At 39.2% G+C, this 23,450-nt stretch overlaps 1 protein-coding gene across 1 annotated transcript; it reads right to left on the minus strand.

Moving 5' to 3' along the window:
* Positions 1 to 20,451: 20,451 nt before the first annotated feature.
* On the minus strand, positions 20,452 to 21,040 carry LOC133761111 (ubiquitin-conjugating enzyme E2 L3-like). The gene has a single exon (XM_062193775.1). The coding sequence runs from the start codon at positions 21,004 to 21,006 to the stop codon at positions 20,542 to 20,544; it is 465 nt and encodes a 154-aa protein (XP_062049759.1). The 5' UTR covers positions 21,007 to 21,040; the 3' UTR covers positions 20,452 to 20,541.
* Positions 21,041 to 23,450: the final 2,410 nt, after the last annotated feature.

The raw sequence follows: 23,450 nt of genomic DNA on the forward strand, positions 1-23,450 counted from the left end.
GAAAAAAATAAGGAAATGGCATTTTCTGTGTGGTGTATCACCACCTGGGAAATCCATTACAGAGCTAAAAACTGGAATACCATTATATACAGGAACTGGCCTGAAGTAGAACCCCAGAGGTCTTGTGTGATGACTTTATACCTTCAGCAAAACTCTGCTCCCCAAGAGCCAATTACTAATTGGTCTTCTGTAAGAGATTATGGAAAATTAGTGAATGAGTGTTTTTACATCACAGAGTTGCAGATATAAATTCCTTGGAGCCTTCATGGTATACTCAATTGCTGAATAAGTCAGTTTCATTCAAGTATTATCAGGAACCATGCACTCTACATAGGAGGCCTTGGGACTTTATGGAGTTGTGTATCAGAGCTGAATAGTTAACTGTTGTTTTTATAAGATTTTTTTTATAGCAGAGCATTTGGCAAATTTCAAAATCTTTCAAGTCTGCAGATTTCAAGTTTAAAAGTGAAATCAAGGTTTTCCAGGTACATATTTTATTTTCTTTTTTATCAAATGTGGTTTACTGGATGGTGGTGGAAGATGAAAAAGAAAGCATTTAAAGGACTATATAAAATGTCAAAAATAGATTTATTAAACAAACGGTGTCAATTTACTTTTAATAAGCGCTATATTGTTGAGGCAGGTATTAAAGAATATAACTGTAGATTTCATCTGAAAAGCATATGAGGTCAAAAACAGCAGAAAATGTTAATTGTGCAAGTTTTAGTCATACTCCATTTGTTTGACTAACTCTTTTCGTTAAAAGCTCCAGTGACTCCACATTATGGCTTAAAAGCAAATTCATATTAAATGAATTTGCAGAGGTTTTGAAAAGTCAGAATAGAGTTTAACTGGCCTCTGGATAGAGAAGGAGATTTGAAGGCAGGAAAGGGAAGAGTTAGGGCCAGTGTTGTGGCACAGTGGGTTAAACTGCTGCTTACAACACAAGCATCCTATGTAGCAGTGCAGATTTGAGTCCTGGCTCTTCTACTTCCAGTCCAGCTTCCTGCTATTGTGTCTGGAAAAGCAGCAGATGATGGCTCAAGTACTGTGGCCCCTGGTTACCCTGGGAAACCCTGATGGAGCTGCAGGCTCCAGGCTTTGGCCTAGCCTAACCTGGTTGTGGTGGATATTTGGGAAGGAGAGAGGTAGATGGGTGATCTCTCTCTCTCTCTCTATCTATCTATATAGATAGATAGATAGATATAGATATATATGTGTAGATATATAGTTAGATAGATCTGCCTTTCAAATAGATAAATCTTTTTTTAAAAAGAAGGGGAAAGAAGGGGAAGAAGGATGACAAGCAGGAAAGAGAGAGTTAGCATCCACTAATTTATCTATAACAGACACAAATCAAGGTGCTTTCAAAGGTATCATCTCCGGCTGGCTGTGTGATCCTAAGAAAACAACCTGTAACTCCCAGATCTCGAGCTTCTTATCGACAAAAAGATGAACTGTTGTGGCATTCTGGGAAGATGGCAGTGATGACATAGTTTTTCATTTTCTGCCAGATCACCACATTTAACAAAAAAAAAGAGAGTAACTAGATAGAAAAATCAAAAACCCAAGAAAACTGGACAGCAATCTAGATCACAAATCTTAAATCACAGCACAAAGCGACAAACCTCCAACATCCACAAGATCTGTGTGTCACTGGCATCTGTGTGTGGAAAGCAGGGGAAATGAGAAGTAGCTGGATGTTCCTTATAATAAGAGAATTACTTGAGAAGTGCAGTGGGCCTGGGTAAGACAAGTGGCTGAAAGTGAGCAGGGTCTGCTTCACTCCTGCAGCGTGCAAGTGCAAAGCACTCCCGTGATGTTCTATAACATTGTCCAGGAACCCCAAATCCTGACCCAACAATGCTTCCTTTCAGCAGAGGCTCCACATTGAGGAGTTCTAGGAGTATAATGTAGCAAGAAAGAGAGAGCAGACAAAGGAGAGAAGATAGAGAGCCAAGAACTCTCAGAAAGCAAGATGCTATTTTTTAAGAAAGGTTTTATTTATTCATTCATTTATTGAAAAGTGGAGTGACAGAGACAGAGGGAGACAGATCTTTCATCCTCTAGTTCACTCTCCAAATTCCTGCAACAGCCCTGGCTAGGACAGATTGCAACCAGGAGCTAGCGGCTCCATAAAGTCTCTTAGGTGGGTGATAGGAGCCCACGAACTTGGGCTATCAGCTACTGCCTCCCAGAGCACATTAGCAGGAAGCTGGACCAGAAGTGGGATTCAGGTAGCCCAAGCAATGGCTTAACCTGCTGAGCAACGATGCTCACCCCAATATGCTGTTTTATAAACAATATATGCACACTCCAGAAAGGGAGCATCTATAAAGTCAAAAACGCTATTGCTTTCTAAAAGTTCAGGAAAACTAATTTCACAAAAACAAACACAGTATGTTGAACTCAAATTTAATATAATCACAATGAAATCATACCAGAAAAACATGAGAGCAAAATTGCAATGTAGTATTTAAAAAGGACAAAAATTATTTTTTTTTTTTGACATGCAGAGTGGACAGCGAGAGAGACAGAGAGAAAGGTCTTCCTTTTCCATTGGTTCACCCCTCAATGGCCACTGCAGCCTGCGCACCGCACTCATCCGAATCTAGGAGCCAGGTACTTCTCCTGGTCTCCCATGGGGTGCAGGGCTCAAGCACTTGGGCCATCCTCCACTGCACTCCTGGGCCATAGCAGAGAGCTGGCCTGGAAGAGGGGCAACCAGGACAGAATCCAGCGCCCCGACCAGGACTAGAACACGGTGTGCCAGCACCGCAGGCGGAGGATTAGCCTATTGAGCCAGGGCGGTGGCCAACAAAAATTATTAATAATTCAATTAATCAAATTATGTGAAATGTGAAAGAATAACATAAGTAAAAAACAAAAATGAAGAAATAAGCTGAGATAACTCAAGACAGAATTATACATTTAAGGAGCCAGCACTGTAGTATAGTGGGTAAAGCCACCACCTGCAGTGCTGGCATCCCATATGGGAACCGGTTCAAGTCCTGGCTGCTCCATTTCTAATTTAACTCTCTGCGGTGGCCTGGGAAAGCAGTAGAAGATAGTCCAAGTCCTTGGGTCCCTGTACCCACATGGGAGATCTGGAAGAAGCTCCTGGCTCCTGGCTTTGGATGGGTCCAGTTGCAGCTCTTGAGGCCATTTGGGGAGTGAGCCAGCAAATGGAAGACTTCTCTCTCTCTCTCTCCCCAAGTCTTTCAAATAAATAAATGTTTTTAAAAAAAGAATTATACTTTTAAAATGGCTTAAAAATGCAACCTACACTAGAACATGTGTGAATAAATGCAAAAATAAATATTGAAAATAGAAAGCCAAAAGAAAAATTAAGTTATTAAGAAATGAAGAAAGAGATAAAAAGAATTCAAGAGCAAATAACAAACATCAAAGAGAGGTAAAGTTACAAAATTGAAAGCAACCCTTTTCCATATGCAGTCATTTCTACAACATTTGTACATGGAAAGCAAAGAGAGAAGCTGGGAGGAAGTGAGCAATGAAGGAAGGAAAGAAAGGAGAAAGTTGTAGACGAGCAACGGGAAAGAGGGAAAGCAAAATAAAAGTCTTAAAGTCGAATTTTAAAATGACAGGTATTCATTTCAGATCCATACTTAAACGCTGGAATTGTGTCACCAGTTGGAATGTAACATATTCAGCCCTGAAAGCATGGACTTTTACTACTGCCAAGCGGCAGTTGCTAGGAACTAATCCGGAATGAACTGGAAGCCCTGATTCTGTTCCTAATGACCCAGAGGTTATGTCACAAAAGCTGACGTTATGGCGATGCCTTTCTTTAAAGAGGAGAGGAGAGAGCACTCCTTGGTGATCCATTCACTTTGGACTCCTCCAGGGGCAGTGTGAAGCAGTTGTTGCCCTGTGCTGCCCAGCTCTCAACAGCTAATTCTGCTAACACCTGGATGCTAATATAGCCAGTGCCTGAGTTTATCTCACCCTGTTGGATGATCTTGAGGCTTCTACTTACATCTGAATTGTGCCTGGAGCACATAATATAAAGTAAACCAATGTGTATTGAATGAAAGACCATATTTATATCTCTAACTCAAGTGAAATTCCTATCATTGTGAGAGATTATGGAATTAAAACAATAAATCAAAGAAATGATATGACCTCTTCTTTACAAGAATAAAATTAATAGGTAAGAATACTTTAACAGGATTAAGGTATTTAAAAAACAAAAGAGATTTGGGATGTAGATGTGTGGGAAACATAGCTAAGACACAACTTGTTCCCTTCTGCCTATTCATAGAATTTTAACTCCTTTAGGGTAAGGTCTCTATATTATTCTTCCAGTCTCAGTTCTTGAGAGAGTGTTTTATACTGAATAGATATTAAGTGACTTGTACTAAATAGATTTATTAATGATTACTAAGATTTATTGATTATTATAGAGATGTATTATAGCTTTACAACAGAGTATATTACATTTAATTTCATTCACTTGTTCACTTTGTATCTCTAGTAGATTTATATATAATTCTTCTTGTCAGGAACTATGTTTAATCACTTTTACATATCCAAGTCTTGAGCAAGACCTATTCATAACAGTTAACTAAATTAATTAATACATCTGGACTGGCCAGACACACTCAGGTCTTCATTCTCTCTTAGCAAGCCATGCACATTTCTCCAAAGGAACACACACAGAAAAGTAGTTATGCTGTCTGGCTAAGAGCCTCCACTTAAACATATATGAATAAATCCACATATACGAATCTACTCACATACATCTATTTATATAGGATAATACATTCTTTTGACTGTATGTATTTAAGAATCATTGGATTGATACATCACAATACTATTTTCTCAAAGTGTTATTCAATATGTAAGAGAATCTAAGGAAGGAGAAAAGCACAGGAATTCATTATCCAATATCCTAGTAGGCCACTTCCCACCCTATCATAACCCTTGGATGATGTCACAGTTGTTTCTTATGTCATAGCAGTTGAAAACAGAAGAGGATGTATTTTAAAGAGTCCTTTTAACTGAAATCTCCTTTGCATTAAGATGTGCGACGTTGAGCTCTAATTTGAAAGCGGGAAAATGACTGCATTACTAACTAGTGGATGTGGACTGTTTGGACCACAGTGGCCATTTGATGACATACCAAAGGCAGTCACAAGGTAAGAATTTCCTGTGGTCTGTTAATGCAACTAAGGGTTGAAATTTAGAAGAGCCACATTTGAAGAATTACTAATAATGCTATTATTTTTGAAAGGCTTTTGACTTTTTTAAATTATTCAAAACTTCATTTTTTTAAAATTTAGCTTTCTGACTCTGCGGTTGTACCTTCAATAAACACTTTCACAACAATTTTCTACTCTTTGATGAGAAAGCACACTTGATGCTGTCATGGACACATTTAGCACACATGCAAACTTTTGCTTTCTATTGCTATGTGGATAAAGGATAAATTAATACCACTAAAAACAATTAATCTCAACATATGACATTCTTATTAAAACTCTTTCATGGCTCTCTATACCTGCAAGAAACATCCAAACATCCTGCTCTCTTATACCAAGCTCTCCATGATCTTGGCCTTGCTGGTTTTTACAAATATCTTTTTCATAAATCTACTCCAAACTAATTCTTTATCTGAAAATACTTTCAGTTACAGACATGCTCCATGTGCTGCATGTTTTATGCTTTTGTGACTTTGTTTTTTATTTATTTATTTATTTAACAGGCAGAGTGGACAGTGAGAGAGAGAGATAGAGAGAAAGCTCTTCCTTTTTGCCATTGGTTCACCCTCCAATGGCCGCCGTGGTAGGCGCGCTGCTGCCGGCGCACAGCGCTGATCCGATGGCAGGAGCCAGGTGCTTCTCCTGGTCTCCCATGGGGTGCAGGGCCCATGGACTTGGGCCATCCTCCACTGCACTCCCTGGCCACAGCAGAGAGCTGGCCTGGAAGAGAGGCAACCGGGACAGGATCGGTGCCCCGACCGGGACTAGAACCCGGTGTGCCGGTGCTGCAAGGCGGAGGATTAGCCTATTGAGCCCCGGCGCCGGCCTGCTTTTGTGACTTTGAATAGACCATTGCCTCTCCCTAGAATATCCCTACCATGCTTCTGCCAAACAAATTGTCTCCATTTGTTGTGAGTCTCACTCTGAGCCTCTATCCTTTATGTGAGTGGACTACTTTCCTTGGTGACAACAGTAAGACATATATCAATACATTCAGCAATTGTTTGTTTATGTACCTGGCAACTAGTTTATGTGATCCTTAAAGGTGGTAACCATATTTGGCACGGCAGCTGTTGCTATTTGTTGAGTGATTACTATGAGCCAAATTCTATGATTTTAAATGTAATTGGAAATCTGTAATATTATACCTTTTCAATCACTCTTACTAGAGTAGACATGTAAAGACATATAAAGTGCAGTATATGCAGTGGAAGAATATAGAAGGCACTTCTCTATGCCTAGAGCTTAGAAAAAATCTTCTAGAAGGAAGTGAGTTTTGCTTGGAGGATCAAAGTGTGGTATTTAACATAAAGTTTCCCATTGCAATTCAGCCCAGCTCCAAAGTCCTCCAGAAACCATCCTTAGCACATTGGTGTATCTCTGGGATTATTTGTATGTAAATTGTTCTGTCATAAGTGGTTGTAGCATCTTATACTTTTTCTCCCCTTTCCAATGTAAGACTGTGAGGCAACAACCACTTTTCTCAATACTTATTTAGTTAGTTGGGAAGAGAGAAAAAGAGGAGTACTTGCCTCCATTGGTTCACTCCCCCAGATGCTCTCAACAGCTAGAGCTGGATCAAAGTTTCCCACATGGGTGTCAGTAATCCAGCTACTTGAGCCACCATTGCTGCTTCCCCAAGTCTGCCTTGGCAATGTAGCTGGAGTTAGGACTTGAAGCTAGATATCAAAATCAGGAACTCCATTATGGAATGTGGCTGCAGTGCCAGCATCCCATATGGACGCTGGTTTGAGTCCCAGCTATTCCACTTCTGATCCAGCTCCCTATGTTGCACCTAGGAAAACAGCAGAGGATGGCCCAAGTCCTTTGGGCCCCTGCACCCATGTGGAAGACCCAGATGAAGCCCCTGGCTCCTGGCGTTGGCCTGGCCCAGTGCAGCCATTGCGTCATCTGGGGAGTGAACCAGCAGATGGAATATGAAAGATCTCTCCCTCTCTCTCTCTAACGCTCTCTCAACTCTTCCTTTCAAATAAATAAAAATAAATCCAAAAACAAGATTGATTTTATTTATTTGAAAGACAAAGTGACAAGTGGAGAGGGAAACAGAGAAAATGATCTTCCACCTTCTGGTTTATTCCACATACGGCTTGCAAGTGTCAGGGCTGTGCTGGGCCAGGCAAGCCAGGAACCTGGCATTCCATTCAGATCTTCCACACTGGTGTCAAGGGTGTCAAGTACTTGCCATCTTCTGCGGCCTTCCCAGACACATTATCAGGGAGCTGGATCAGAAGTGGAGTAGCCAGAATTGAACCTAGTTTTCTATATGGGATACCCACTGCAACACAACATCAGCCCCCAGATGCTAGTATCTTAACCATTGTCTCAATGCTAGCCTAAAGGCCTGCTCCCTCAATACATTTTTTAAAATATTTTATTTACTTATTTGAAGGAGAGAGAAGATCTTCCATCTGCTAGTTCATTCCCCACAATGGCCAAGCAGCCAGAACTGGACTGATCTGAAGCCAAGAGCCAGAAGCTTTTTCCCCGTCTCCCACACAGGTGCAGGGGCCCAAGGACTTAGGCCATCTTTCACTGCTATCCCAGCCCATAGTGGAGAGCTGGATTGGAAGAGGAGTAGCCAGGTTTAGAACCAGCACCCATACAGGATGCCAGCCAGCATCATAGGCGGAGGCTTAGCCTACTACACCACAGCGCCGGCACCCTCAATACCTTTTGAAGCACATCACTGTGGCTGGTTCAATATTCAAGAATGACAAATAAAAAGATGAGATTGAAATAATAATAACCTAGGGCTCTTTGGTCCTGTAATCCACTTCTGATTCCAGAATTTGTGTTCTTAAATCACAGCCTCACCCAAGACTGTTTCAAGTGCAGAATGGGATTGAATTCTCATCTTATAAATTCATAATCTATTTGGGAGATGGGAATAAAAGCAAAATAATAAGTGGGCAAAATTAATACATATAGAATTATCCAAGCATGATGATGACTTATTTTTATTATTAATATAAACAGAACAGATTTCATAGGTACAGTTCTAAGGAGACAACAACACTTCCATCCCTTCCCTTCCCTCCCTCTCGTCTCTTCCTTTCATCAGGTTTTACCAAGACATAATTTTTATCTACTCAAAATTCACAGACTTAATTCACCAGTAACCATAATATTCAACAAGTAAAAGTTAAGAAGACCACAGTTCCACAGGAGTATAAACAAGGGCCAAAACTGACAATCATATCAGAAAATGTCCATTTCATTCCTATACAATTTTTTGTATTCTATATTAGCTGCCATGCATAAGTGAAAACATATGCTATTTGTCTTTTTGAGATTGGCTTATTTCACTAAGCATAATGTTTTCCAGTTAAATTCATTTTGTTGTAAAAGACAGGACGTCATTCTTTTTATGGCTGAGTAGTATTCCATGGTGTATACATACCATATTTTCTTTATCAAGTCATCAGATGATCGACATCTGGATTGATTCCATATCTTAGCTATTGTGAATTGAGCTGCAATAAACATGAGGGTACAGATAATGCCTTCTTTCATATGCAGATTTCATGTCATTTGGGTAAATTCCCAGGAGTGGGATGGCTGGGTCATATGGTAGATCTATTTCGTATCTCTGAGGAATCTCAAACTGTCTTCCATAATGGTTGTACTAGTTTACATTCTCACCAACAGTGGAATCAGGTACTGAAGTGCTGTTTTGTTCCTTTTAGAGAGTCATATTGTCTTCCTTGTTCTCATTTCTTATATTTATGTGCTTATTTTTAGGCATTTGTGGAAATGCTTGTTTTTCCCCTCTGATGGCTTTTATCTTTGAACTATGCCTCTGTGGCTTAGTGGCATGTCTGCTCCTTCAGTGGACATAAAGAAGCATGTGTGGGGTGGAGTCAGGAAGCTCTGGTCAGAGCTCCAGGGTGGAGCAAGAGTGCAGGATGACACCCAATCTGGAAGTGGTAGATCTCTATTGTCAGCAGCCAGAAGTGTATGATCACATCAGCTGGCATATCACACCCTCACCTACTCTCTGGCAAAGTGATCAATGCCTAGGATTAACCCACAGTAGCTACAAACCTCATCCATACAGGTGCAAGAACTACACAAAAGATCTGAGTGGTCCTCCACGTGAGCATGGAACCCTCTGCAATGACCCACCCCACGCACAAAGGGAACTCTTGAACCTCTGAAGCCAGACCCAGTGGTGCCAGAGACCCAGCTCCACCTTACACCCTATTGTGCAGTCACAGAATTCACACAGGTTTTCCCCAATCTCAGAGTTCAAGGGATCTTAGCCATGTGAGCCTACCCCCTACACAGAGAGCATTCCCAGAGCCAGCAGCTTGTTGGTGCTCTGCCTTGCCAGTTTGAGTGTGGGCCCCTATGCTAGAGTGGGAGAATGCCTCACAGTCCTAAGTGGGTGCCCAGCCCCCTGCCAACCTTCCAGGCCAGACTAAGTCAGTGGGAATCACTGATTTATCCCTCTGATAAAATCTCCTAGTCACACATGCACACATGAGCTGCCACAGCCTGAACTCGCATTGTTAGGATGGCACCCTCTTCATTCTAGTTGGGGGTGCCTTTGTGGGGGTATGGGGAGAGAGAAATGTGTTCTCCCTTCATGGGGATAGGTGGGTATCCTGTTCCCTGCTAACACTCCTGGCCAGATTCAAAGTTGGGATGGTCCGCAAGGCTCTCCCTCAGGCAATATCACTGGTGACATGGGCTGCTGCAGTTTTTTCTCATCTAGCTCTCAGAAGATGGTATTTCCTAGATGATGGCTTCTGAAATCTCTGAATCTTCAGCATCCCTTCATTCAATATATTATTACCCTTAAGAATAGATTTATTTTAATTATCTTGCTTAGAATTTACATCCTTGATTAACTCATTAAAGTCCCTAAATATTGACTTTTTCCTATTCTCTTTATTCCTTCTTCTAAAAGCCTTATAAAAGGTTCTTGGCTCATTATGCTATCCTTCCTATCTCTTAGGCTTGTTTTTTAAAAAATGTTCTCTTTTCATCACTTTCTACTGCACATGTAATTTTCCTTTATTATTCAAAAATTTGCTTTTTGATTGTTTTTTAAAGATTTATTTTTTATTTATTTGATAGGCAGAGTCACAGAGAGGAGGAGGAGGACGAGGTAGAGGGAGAGAGAGAGGGAGAGAGAAATTTCTTCCTTCGGCTGATTTACTCCCAAAATGCCTGCAATGGTTGGGACTGGGCCATGCTAAAACCAAGAGCCTGGAGCTTCTTCTAGGTCTCCCAAGTGGGTGCAGGCACAAGGACATGGGCCATTCTCCACTGGTTTCCTAGGCACATTAGCAGGGAGCTGGATCAGAAGTGGCACCCATATAGGATGCAGGCATCGTGGGTTGAGGCTTAATCTGCTGCACCACAACGCCAGCCCCTTGCTATGTTTATCTATGTGGTTTACTGGTTTCTGTCTTGTTACTTTTAAAATAATCACATTGCAGAATAATTTATACACAATAAGATGAATGCAATAAATGTATCCACCAGAGTAGCCATTATCCGAGTTTCCTCCAGTGAGCTGCAGTCTATCTACCCCCTTCCCTGGCACAAGCTAACTACTGTCTGCTTTATGTCATAATAGATCAACATGTTTGTTTCTATTCAAGAGTTTCTTATAAATGAAATCAAACCATATGCTTCTTTCATCAAAAATTTCAGTAGAGTCACTTATTTTGTTGCATATGTTGGTTTTCTTTTATAATGTTGAGTACTAGACATTGTGTGAATATCCACCATTTGTATCAATTGACATGTTAATAGACATTTGGGTTGTTTAAAGTTTTCTGTCACTATAAATAAAACTGCCACAAATATTTTGGACAAATGTTTTCCTTATTTTGGGTTAATATATAGGATAAGAATTACAATTCATGTGGTAAATGCATATTTAACTGTTGAAAAACTGTCCAAGTGTTTTCTAAAATGGTTGTACTATTGTGCATTCTCACAAGCACTATTAACAACACCAGTTGCTCCATATTCTCTTCAATACTTAGTATTGTGTGCAAATTTAATATTAATCATCGTCTTGTGAAAGACATAATAATCTCCCCTCCAAAATAAAGATGTTCACATTCTATCCCTGGAATCTGTAAGTATATTGCCTTACATGGCAAAAAGTACTTACAGATGCAACTGAAGATAAATGTCTACCTTAACAAGGGAAAATTGTCATGAATTATTCATGTGGGTCCTTATAAGTCCCTAAAAATGGAAAACCTAGGAGTGAGTATTTATCAGTAAGGGCACATGCATCCCACATCAGAGTGCTGGGTTCAATTCTTGGCTCCAACTCCTAACTCCAGCTTCCCACAACGAAGATCCTGGAAGACTGCAGTGATGGTTCAAGTGATTGGTTTTCTGCCACCCACATAGGAGACATGGATTGAATTCCCAGCTCGTGGCTTCCTTCCTTGCTTCTAGGCATACAGTGATGTGATGAGAGAGGGAAGACCAGCAAGATGGCAGTAGCACAAGGACTCAGTAACACTTCAGTCAAGATCCTAACTTTAAAGATGGAGGAAAGAGGTCACATGGATGACCCCTACAAGTTGAAGAGGGCAAGGAAATGGATTTCTTCTAGAGCCTCTAGAAAGGATTCTAGAAAGGATTATCCAGAAGACCCATTGTAGACTTCTGATTCACAGTATCATAATAAAATTGTATTTTAAGCAATTAAATTTGGAATTTGTTTACAGCAGCAGTAGAAAGCCAATACATATGTACAGTGCATCTCATTGTCATATAAGCTTCTGTTTCCTTGAAAACTAAAAATTGAATCATCATAAACTCATTACCTATCCATGTATCTCCTTGTTTTATTAAAAGAAAAAATTAACTTACTTGAAAGGCAGACAGACAGAAAGAGGGAGAGAGAGATTAAGATATTCCATATGTCAATTCATTCCTTAAAGGGCTGAAACTGCCAGGGCTGGGCCAGGCGGAAGCCAGGAGCCAGGAACTTCATCTGGGTTTCCTATGTGGGTGCAGGGAGCCAAATACTTGGGCCATTATCTACTGTCATCTCAGGTGCTTTAGCAAGGAGATGGAACATAAATGGAGCTTCTAGGATTCAAACTGGCGCCCATCTGGGATGCTGTTGCTGGTGTCACAGGCAGCAGCTTAACCTGCTGCAGCACAACACTGGCCCCCAGATAACTCCCTTCATGGTGTGTCTGTACAAATCTTTTGCTAAATTTTGAATAGGCTGTTTTCTTGTCACTAACTTGTAACATGTCTTTTAAATTGTAAATAAAATTCCTTTGTCAGGTATATTTATGGCAAATTCTTTCTCACAGTCCAGTATTTACCCTTTCATTTTCTTAGTGTGCCTTTCAACAGGAAGTTTTAAGATTTGGTGACATCAATTCATTTTTTTTTTTAATTTTATGGTTGCTTCCTTGTGTATTATATCTAAAAAAATTGTTAACACTTCGTTCTCACTTTTCTTATGCTTTTTTCTAGAAGTATTACAATTTTAGGTTTTATGCTTAATCAATGACTTCATTAGTTAACTTCTGTATGTAGTATAAAGCAAGGGTTGAGGCTCATTCTTTTTTGCATGCATCTCCAGCTGTCCTAGCACCTTTTGTTAAAAGACTGTATTTTTCCTATTGAGTTAATTTGGTGCCTTTATAAAAAATTGAGGGCTGACTTTGTGGCACAGCAGCTTAGTCCTCTGCTTGCAATGCCAGCTCCCTGACGATGCACCCAAGAAGGCAGCAGAAATAGCCCAAGTAGTTGGGCCATCTACCTTCCACGTGGGAGACCAGTTTCTGGCTTCTGGCTTTTGCCTGGGACATTCTGGCTGTTGCAACCACTTAGGGAGTGAACTGGAAGGTCTCTCACTTCTCTCTCAATCTCTCCCTCATTGTCTTTCAAATAAATCAATATTTTAAAAATTTTAATTGAAACAACATTCAGTTCAATACTATGATGGAAGAGGGAGATTTCTCTTTGTTACTCCCAGCAATATTTGATAAATTCCTGAACGTTATTTAAAAAAATTAATTTAAAATTTAAAAAAAAACTCCGAAAGGTGAATAGAAGAAGGCAGACCAGTCAGGGGTTTCAAGACTCAAGGAAAAATATAATATTATGTTCCCTGTGTATTTTTCCCATCATATATCCCATGCTGGGTGCTAGAGAAGCCAATAAATGAGAAAAGTCAACAGGAACAGACAAAAGTGTCCCAAGAAAGCCTCTGTTTTCAATCAAAGGAATAGGAAAGGCGCAAGCAGACAAAAGAGAACAACATACTGAAATAATATCTTCCCCTCTCCACTCAAACATAGTGGAGGAAAAAACCCAACAGCAAAAGCCATGTAGAGTGCCTAAATTTCCACCATCTCCCAGTTAGGTCCTTTTCCCCAACAGATCTTTTACAACCATCAGGTGTAATAAGGCCTTCTACAACCATAGTGTCAGTGGAGGCCACATGGGGAGTAATAATGAGGCACACCTGCCCCTGGGGGACGTCAAAGAAGGCTGAGTGGGGAATTCAGAACATTACCCCCACGTGGTAGTAGCAAGGTGGTACCCTCCATCCCAGAGTGTGACGTGTATCAGAGAAAGCATGATAAAGCAGATTTAAATAAGATGCAGCATCTCATAACATAATATACAAAACTCAAAAATCATGTATCATAACAAGAACCAGGAAACTCTCAACAGATGCTAAAACTAAAATGACACAGATGTTGGAATTATCTCACAATGTTTAAAAGCAGACATTATAAAAATCCTTCACTAAGAAATTATGAACAGGCGGGAACAAATGAAAACATGGAATCTCAGCAAAGGAACAGCAGATGTAAAGAAGAATCAAATGGATATTTTAGACCTGAATGTGAAAAAACAAAAGTTTCAGTGAATGGGCTCAACAACAGATTGCACAAAGTGAAAGAATCAGTGAAGTCAAGGATTTTTTATTTAATTTTAAGTTTATTTTTTAAGGAATACAAATTTCATAAGTACAACTTTAGCAATATAGTTATTCTTCCCATCATATCAGCCCGCCCACTCACACTCTCATTCTCCTTTTCCCTATCCCATTCTCCATTAAGATTCATTTTCAATTAACTTTGTATATAGATCAACTCTATACTAGGTAAAGATTTCAAAAAAATTTTCACACACACACACACACACACACAACTCTTTGAGAACTGGTTTTACAGTTAACTCTCAATACAACTCATTGAGGACAGAGATCCTGCATAGAAAGTGCACCATGACTCCTGCTGTTAATTTAACAACTAACACTCTTATGTATGACATCAGTGACCACCCAAGGCTCTTGACATGAGCTACCTAGGCTATGGAAGCCTCAGTATTTGCATGAGGCCATAAGCAAAGTGGAAGTTCTCTGCTCCCTTTAGAGAAAAGTACATCCTTCTTTAATGGCCACTCCTTTCCACTGGGGTCTCAACACACAGAGATGCTTCCTGTAGAACATTTTTTGCCATAGTGTCTTGGCTTTCCATGCCTGAAATGCTCTCACAGGCTTTTCAGCCAGACCAGGAAGCCTTAAGGGCTGATTCTGTGGTCATGGTTACTTAAAGCGATTGTCATTTTTTTAACTTTTATTTAATATATATAAATTTCCAAAGTACAGCTTATGGATGACAATGGCTTTCCCCCCCATAACTTCCCTCCCACCCACAACCCTCCCATCTCCAGCTCCCTCTCCCATTCCATTCACTTCAAGATTTATCTTCAATTATCTTTATATACAGAAGATCAATTTAGTTTATATTAAGTAAAGATTTCAACAGTTTGCACCCACACAGAAACATAAAGTGTAAAATACTGTTACAGTACTAGTTATAGCATTAATTCACATTGAACAACACATTAAGGACAGAGATCCTACATGAGGAGTAAGTGCACAGTGACCCCTGTTGTTGACAACAAATTGACACTCTTGTTTATGGCATCAGTAATCACCCTAGGCTCTAGTCATGAGTTGCCAAGGCTATGGAAGCCTTTTGAGTTCACCAACTTCAATCTTATTCAGACAAGTTCATAGTCAAAGTGGAAGTTTTTTATTTTTTATTTTTTTTTTTTTGCAGAGGAAAGCACTTTTTTGCTTTCCCCTGCAAAAGAAAAAAAAAAGGAGGTACCTTTCTCTGAAGGGAGGAGAGAACTTCCACTTTGACTATGAACTTGTCTGTGACATCAGCATCGCACATCAGAGCACTAGTTTGAGTCTGGCTGCTTCTGCTTCTGCTGCTAATGCGTCTGGGAAAGCAATGAAAGATGATCCATGTGCTTGGGTCATTGCTACGCACGTGGGAGACCAGGATGGCATCCCAAGCTCCTAGCTTCAGCCGGGTCCAGCCCCAGCCATTGCATTCATTTGGGTAGAACCAGCAGATGAAAATTCATTCTCATTTCTCTCCCGCTCCCTCCCTCCCTCTCTTCTCCCTCTCCCTCCCTCTCTCTCTTCCTCCTCTTCTGTTACTCTGCCTTCAAATAAATAAATATTTTTTAAAAAAAGAACTTGAACAAATTCCAGTGCAAGCTCAAAGAAATTCATCCAAAAGGTATGATAGTCAAAACTCAAAAAATAATAATAATAATTGCTTCCCAGGCTTTTGGCTAAGAGCAATGCAAAAAAGTAAATCAAAGAAAAAATGCTTAAAAATGCTGAGATCAGAGCAAAAACAAAACAGAAAATAGAAAATAATCAATAAAACAGAGGGCCGGCACCGCATCTCACTAGGCTAATCCTCCGCCTGAGGCGCCGGCATCCCAGGTTCTAGTCCCATTTGGGGCTCTGGTTCTATCCTGGTTGCTCCTCCTACAGTCCAGCTCTCTGCTGTGGCCCGGGAGGGCAGTGGAGGATGGTCCAAGTGCTTGGGTGCCTGCACCTGTGTGGGAGACCAGGAGGAAGCACCTGGCTCCTGGCTTTGGATAACGAAGCGTGCCAGTGATAGCGGCCATTTGCGGGGTGAACCAACGCAAAAAGGAAGACCTTTCTCTCTCTCTCACTGTCTAACTGTGCCTGTAAAAAAAAAAAAAAAAAAAAAAGATAAACAAATTGATGAATATTTAACTAGGTTAAGAAGAAAAAGCACCCAAATAAATAAAACACTGAAAGAAGAGGGGCAAGCGTTTGGCTTAGTGGAAGATGCTAGTTAAGGTAGTTAAGACACCTAATATTGGAAATGACCCCCTAAAATATAAACAAAAATGTGGCCTCTTAAAGTTCCCCAGAAGTCCCATCTGGGCACCACATATGTTATCGAAATTTGGGGTGTCATACGATATCACCATATGCTTATTAATAGATCCCCAATATTAATAAGCCTGAGAGGGTTCTTGCCTAATATTTAGAGAAGAATTTTAAATACTGGCATAAATAAACGAGGTAGCATGGTACATTTTAGGCTTTTATTTAGTGCGAAAGATTCATAGGAGAGTGAGAGCTTTATTTAAGAGAGAGGGGTAAATCTGGGTTCATACCGAGCACCAGGAACCAGCCACATGGAGGAGCATCTAGGCCAGGAAGCTAGGGTGGGTGGCCCAAAGGCCACTCACCCTGGAGGCACAGGGCTACAGCTAGCCCCCTTCTGGCAAGAGGCCAGGGGAAGGAAGAGAAGGCAGGACACAGCGTGTCCCAGGCTTTTAACCCATTTCCAAAGAGGAGTGGTTAATTAACCTGATTGGCCAGTGATCACTCAGGTGTGGCCAGGTAGCGGCGTGAGGGCACACAGGGGTGTGGTGAAGGTACCAGGTAGGGTGTGAGGGCACACAGGGGTGTGGCGAAGGCATGGTCTTCCAGCTCACAAACCTAATCAGTTTTAGCCTATATGCCTGCCTACTTCATTCCCCACACCCCATTTTGGAGTGCTTGGATTTGAGTCCCAGCTCTACTTTCAGTGCCAGTTTCCTGCTAGTGTGGACCATGGGAGGCAGCAGGTGATGGCCCAAGTGGTTGGGTTCTAGATGCCCATGTGGGATATCTAGATTGAATTTCTGGCTCCCATCTTTGGCCTGACCCAGCTATTATGAGAATTCTCTCTCTCTCTCTCTCTCTCTCTCTCTCTCTCTGTCTCTCTCTCTCACACACATACACATACACATACACACACACTTTCTGTTTGTCACTTAAATGAATTTTAAAAATGAAAGCGAACACATTACAACTGATGCCACAGAAATCAAAATATAATGAGACTACTATGAAAAATTGTTCCAAGAAATAAAATAACCTAGAATAAATTATTAAATTCCCAGAAACCTACATCTTATCAAGACTGAATAATGAAAAACAGAAAGTCAAATCTATAGTAAGAAGATTGAATCTTGAAATAGTAATAAAAAATCACAATAGATAAAAGCTGGGATCAGATGACTTTTCTGGCAAATTCCACTCAACATTTTTAAAAGATTTAATGACAATCCCCCTCGATTTCTTTCAAAAAATTGTTGAGGAGGAACTGTGACCAACCTTATTTAATGAGGCCAACTTTGCCCTGAAACCAAAAGCATATAAAGAGACTACAACAACAAAAAAGGAAGATTATAAATCAATAACCCAATTATAAATGCAAAAATCCTCCACAATATATACAAATTGAATTCAATAACACATCAAAAGGTTTAAATACCATGACCAAGTGGTATTTATCACTGAAAAGCATGAATGATTCAAAATACAGAGAGCAATTAACATGATCTACCACATCAGCAGAATAAAGACAAAAGTCATATGATCATCACAATAGATGTAGAAAGAAGGCTTGGCTAAGTACAACACCCTTTCAGAAAAGAAACTCTCAACAAAGAACAGAGGAAATTTTCTGAACATAAAGTCCACAGCAAGCAGTACAGAATGGTGAAAACTGAAAGCTTTTCCTGTTGACAGAAGCCAAGGACGCACACTTCTACCACTTCTGTCGAGGTGGTACTAGAGTCCTGATAAGAGAAAGAAATAAAAGTCATCCAAACCAGGAAGAAAGAAGTTGCATTTTCTCTGTAGAAGACAGGATCTAATATATAGAAAACTCAGACAGAAAAAGAAGTGAGAACAAATTCAGTAAAGTTGAAAGATACAAAGTAAACAAAAACCAGTAGTGTTTCCATAATGTGAACATCACACTACCTGAAAATGAACACAAGGGATTTCTGGAGGAAGCTGGAGTGTTGTTTTGGTTTTGAAGATAACTACATGATTTTTGTGTTTGTTAAAACTGACAGAAATATACATCAAGAAGATTACACATTATTGTGTGTAAATTACATTGCAATTTTTTTAAAAAAGCATCATGCTGTACATAATCATTCATAGTGTGCTTTTTTCACTCAAAAAATGCTTCTAATATTCATACTTTATGTGTAGTTCTAAATCATTTACTTTCTCATGCATAATTTTATATTGTGTGAATATTTAAATGTGTCTACCTGTTCTACTGTACTCTGGAATTGTTTTTCAGTTTTTCTATCACGAGCAATGATATTCCAAGAACTCTTCAACAAGCCTTATTGTGCATATGTGTTGAAATTTTCTAGTTCTATACTTCAGAAAATTTCATTTTTTTGAGTATTCCAATTTTACTAATATTTGTATGGAAACGAAGACCCAGAGGAGTTTGAGAGTACCAAAGTTTACACAGCTGAATTGAGACCTGGAACTGAAATTTGGTTCTGCTGTGGGATTGGTCAATTTCCAGCCCTAGAAAATGAGGTGATTGAATGATCTCCAAGGTAGTGCTTCTCAGACTTCAGGTTGGTGACAGGTCTCCTGGAGCTCGTGTTAGACTGCACTCCTGAAGTGGTTGGTCAGCTATTCTATATTTCCTTTTTTATTATTTAAAGAATACAAAATTCATGCATTTAATACATACAGATTTGGGAACATGGTGACTCTTCCCCCCTTCCTCCTACCCACACTCCCACCCTTCTTCCTCCTCCCTCTCCCTTTTCTGTTCTTCTTTTTTACAAAAATCTACTTTCAGTTAATTTTATACTTATAAGATTAACTCTACACTAAGTAGAGTTCATTGAATAGTATGAGGAAGAAAGAAAAGAAGAACAACAAAAAAAGAAAACCTTCCTCATCAGTCAAGACAAGGGCTATTCAAATTCATTGCATCTCAAGGTGTCAATTTTGCTCCTACAGATTATAGTTTAGGTACTCTATTACCACAGGTCAGAGAGACCATTTGGTATTTGTCTTTCTGTGAATGGCTATTTCACTAAGTATAATGGTTTCCGGTTGCATCCATTTTGTTATAAATGAGATTTCATTTTTTACCACTGTATAGTATTCCATTATATATATATATTATATACCATTATACATGTATCTATCTATCTATATATACCATAATTTCTTTATTCAGTCTGATGGACATCTGAGTTGATTCCATATCTTAGCTATTCTAAATTGAGCTGAGATGAACATGGGAGTCCAGATCATTCTTTCATATGCAGATTTCATTCTTTGGATAAATTCCCAGGAGTGGGATGGCTGGGTCATAGGGTAGGTCTATATTCAGATTTCTGAGATATCTCTATACTATCTTCCACAGTCAGTTTACATTCCCACCAACAGTGGGTGAGGGTGCCCTTTACGCCACATCCTAGCCAGCTTTTTTGTTTGTTAATTTCTGTATGAGAATCATTCTAACAGGTGAGGTTCATATTTTCACCAGCACCTGGTATTGTCAGATTTATTTTTCTACTCTGATACATGTAAACTAATGGCTTTTTATGGTCTTAATTTTCATATAACTGGTTACTATTGAGGGTTGAGCCTATTTTCATGTTTTGCTTTTCTCTTGCATTCCTAGTGCTTTTATTTTTGCCCATTTCCCCATTGGGTTGTATGGGTTTTTTCTTTTTTCTTTTTCTTATAAAAGCTCTTATGATCTTTATATTAACACTTTGTTCATTTTTGTGTTATGTAAAAAGATTAAATCATTTCTGACTTGTCTTTTCATTTTGTTTATTTTCTTTAATTGATAAGAAATGCTACTGTTTTAATTAGGGAATGTATCAATATTTTAGCTTTTGCATTTTATGTATTGTCTTTTAAAAGTTCATCCTTGATTTAAGAGCATAATAATAATAATCATCTGTATTTGTATCTAAATATCATAATTTTTTTTTTTACCTAGACCGCTTTTGATTAAGAAAACTGTAGAAAGTTAGTAACTGCCACGAGCAGATGCCAGGTGGTGGCACGTGTCAATTTTCCACAGAGTCCTGCTTTGCGGGGTGTCTGAGGGCACTGCTCGGGGTCTCTGCTCACATTGGCTGGAATCATCCGTGGCAGACTTTAGTCCACAGGTCGCTTCTCCCCATATTTCTTTGTAAACTCTTCAGCATTCTTACAGAATTTTTTACGGTCCTTAGAGTATTCTTCAGCTACGTCAGCCCGAAGCAGGTGCTCGGGCTGGGGGTCGTTCACCAGTGCTATGAGGGACTGGATTACTTGGTCGGTTTTGGTTGCTGGCTTCCAGTTTTCAGCACTAATTACAGGCAGACAGACCTGCCCCTTTTCATCAATGTTTGGGTGATAGATTTTTGTTTTAAATGTGATCTTCGGTGGTTTGAATGGGTACTCTGCTGGAAAGTTGATTTCGATTCTGAAGGCTCCCTTGTCATATGGAGGGTTGTCAGGAACAATAAGCCCTTGCCAAGTCAATAAATTAACTTCATCAACCTGGATGTTACGGAAGTTTTTCATTCCACATTTGCGGATCTCTTCAAGCTCCTTCATCAGCCTCCTGCTGGCCGCCATCTTGGACCTGGTGCTGCTGCTTTCCCAGAATGCATCGAGGCCCTCATAAAATGTTTTCACAATTAAATGTCAATTTAGAATTAAGTCACTGTGCACTTACTCCCCATGTAAGAATCTTTACTTAGTATATACTAAATTGGTCTGTATAAAAGATAATTGAAAATGAATCTTGATGTGAATGGGATGGGAGAGGGAGCAGGATTTGGGATGGTTGTGGGTGGGAGGGAGGTTATGGGGGGAAAAAGCCACTGTAATCCAAAAACTGTACTTTGGAAATTTATATTTATTAAATAAAAGTTAAAAAAAGAATTAAGCTTTGTAAATAGCATGAGGTAGGAATCCAATTTAATTTTTATATGTGCATAACCAGTTGTCCCATAAGCATTTATTGAAAATTCATTTTCTACTATGAACTGAAAAATCACTTCTTTCATATTTCAAGCTTACATATGTACATGGGTCTGGTTCTCTTTTTTTGTCTCAGTTGGTGTTCTATTCTTATTCCAATACTATACCTTGCAATTATCTTTGTTATGATGCATCTTGATTTATAATTGAATATGTTTCCCACTCTCATGATCATCAACTTTACTTGATAACGGATGTTGGATCTAACAGTTTGATTATATCCAGGTTAATCTTTGACACAAAAATTGCATAAGTAATCTTTCATGCTCCCTATTACATATACAACCAGATAGTACGACCACTAGTTACACAAAGTTTGCTTGTTTGGTTAAATGCTGACAGCCAGATCTCGCTGTAACATAACATTTTTTTCCTTTTACAATTATCAAGTCATCTGTTGTGTAAAACTTTGCCATATTTTAAATTACTTTAAATAAGCAAGGCTTAGTTGAATCCATTATTTATTTTAGACTTGCAAAATAGAATTCTTTTCTCCATTACTAGCAAGCATTTTCTGGTTTTTTTTTTTAAAGCTTTTCCTTGTGAAAGAAATGAATTTTAGCTTATTTTCAAAGGAGTTGGGATAAATGCTTAATTCTTTCCTTTCCCAATTTACAGGATTTGGTTAAAGTTTTAATGTAGCAGTTGCCACCAATGAAAGTGGATTACTTTTTTTCTGTTTTATTTGATTGAGCATCAATATGGACTCCATTTTTTAATCAATCACAGTAATTCTTCCTTTTATGATCAAAAAATCTCAAAGATTTTTTTTTTTTATACAATCTCATTAGTCTGGGAGTATTTCCTTACTTTCAAGCATAAGAGGTTCCAGGCTCATGTTATAATTTTCCTACTACAGATTGTTTCTCTAGTCAATTATCAATTCAATTTAATCTTTTTATTGTCTAGTTTTCAGCTCTCTCCTCCTTTCTGCCAAAGGTTTCCTTTGGTTTTGTTGTTGTTGGCTGTTATTTTGTCAAGATCAGGCACACTTTTTTTCAACAGCAAATATTTATCCAATTATATCTGCAGGCTAGATGCTGCTCTGAGGATACAGAAGTGAAAAAAAATTCTCTGATCTTGAGGGACACACATTGCAATAATGCATTTTATAATACAATATCTTTTAATGTGTATCTTACCGCCAAATAAGGTTCCTGGTATACTCTTGTTAAAGATGTCATAAATGATAGGTTATATCAATCTGCAAATTGATTACGTGGGAAAACACAGAATATATAAAGTCCACTTACCAACGAATTGTTATACTATATATGGGTAGGATGTGGTTAGGAGAGTAATAGATAAAGTTTTAATGATCTCTGATTATTTACAAATTTACTATATATAAGTGAAATGGACATCTTTCTATTTGATTATTGTTTATAGCCCTTGCCTATATTCCTGTTGAATTATGGTCTTTTTACTTGTTGAACTCTTTATTTAGTGGAGCATTAAGCCTTTGACTATAATATAAATCAAAAATATGTTATCTCAAAAATCAGAAAAGAAGAAAGGAGGTAAGAAGGAAAAAAAGGAAGGAAGGAAGAAGGGAGAGAAGGAGAGTGAAAAGAAGGAAATGTCATTTTATTTTAGAATTTTATCTGTGAACTACATTGAATGTGTTCTCTTTGTATTAACAGTGCATTAACATTATGAGAACTACGTTGTAGTAATTATCATGCATTTGCTGTGATGTTGAGGATCTAATGCATTAATAAATTCCTTAAAAATAGGCCGGCGCCGTGGCTCAATAGGCTAATCCTCTGCCTAGCGGTGCCGGCACACAGGGTTCTAGTCCCGGTCGGGGCGCCAGATTCTGTCCCGGTTGCCCCTCTTCCAGGCCAGCTCTCTGCTGTGGCCCAGGAGTGCAGTGGAGGATGGCCCAAGTGCTTGGGCCCTGCACCCCATGGGAGACCAGGAGAAGCACCTGGCTCCTGCCATCGGATCAGTGCGGCCATTGCAGGGTGAACCAACGGCAAAGGAAGACCTTTCTCTCTGTCTCTCTCTCACTATCCACTCTGCCTGTCAAAAAA

The sequence above is a fragment of the Lepus europaeus genome, chromosome 5, assembly GCF_033115175.1.
Source record: "Lepus europaeus isolate LE1 chromosome 5, mLepTim1.pri, whole genome shotgun sequence".
NCBI classification, from domain to species: Eukaryota; Metazoa; Chordata; class Mammalia; order Lagomorpha; family Leporidae; genus Lepus; species Lepus europaeus.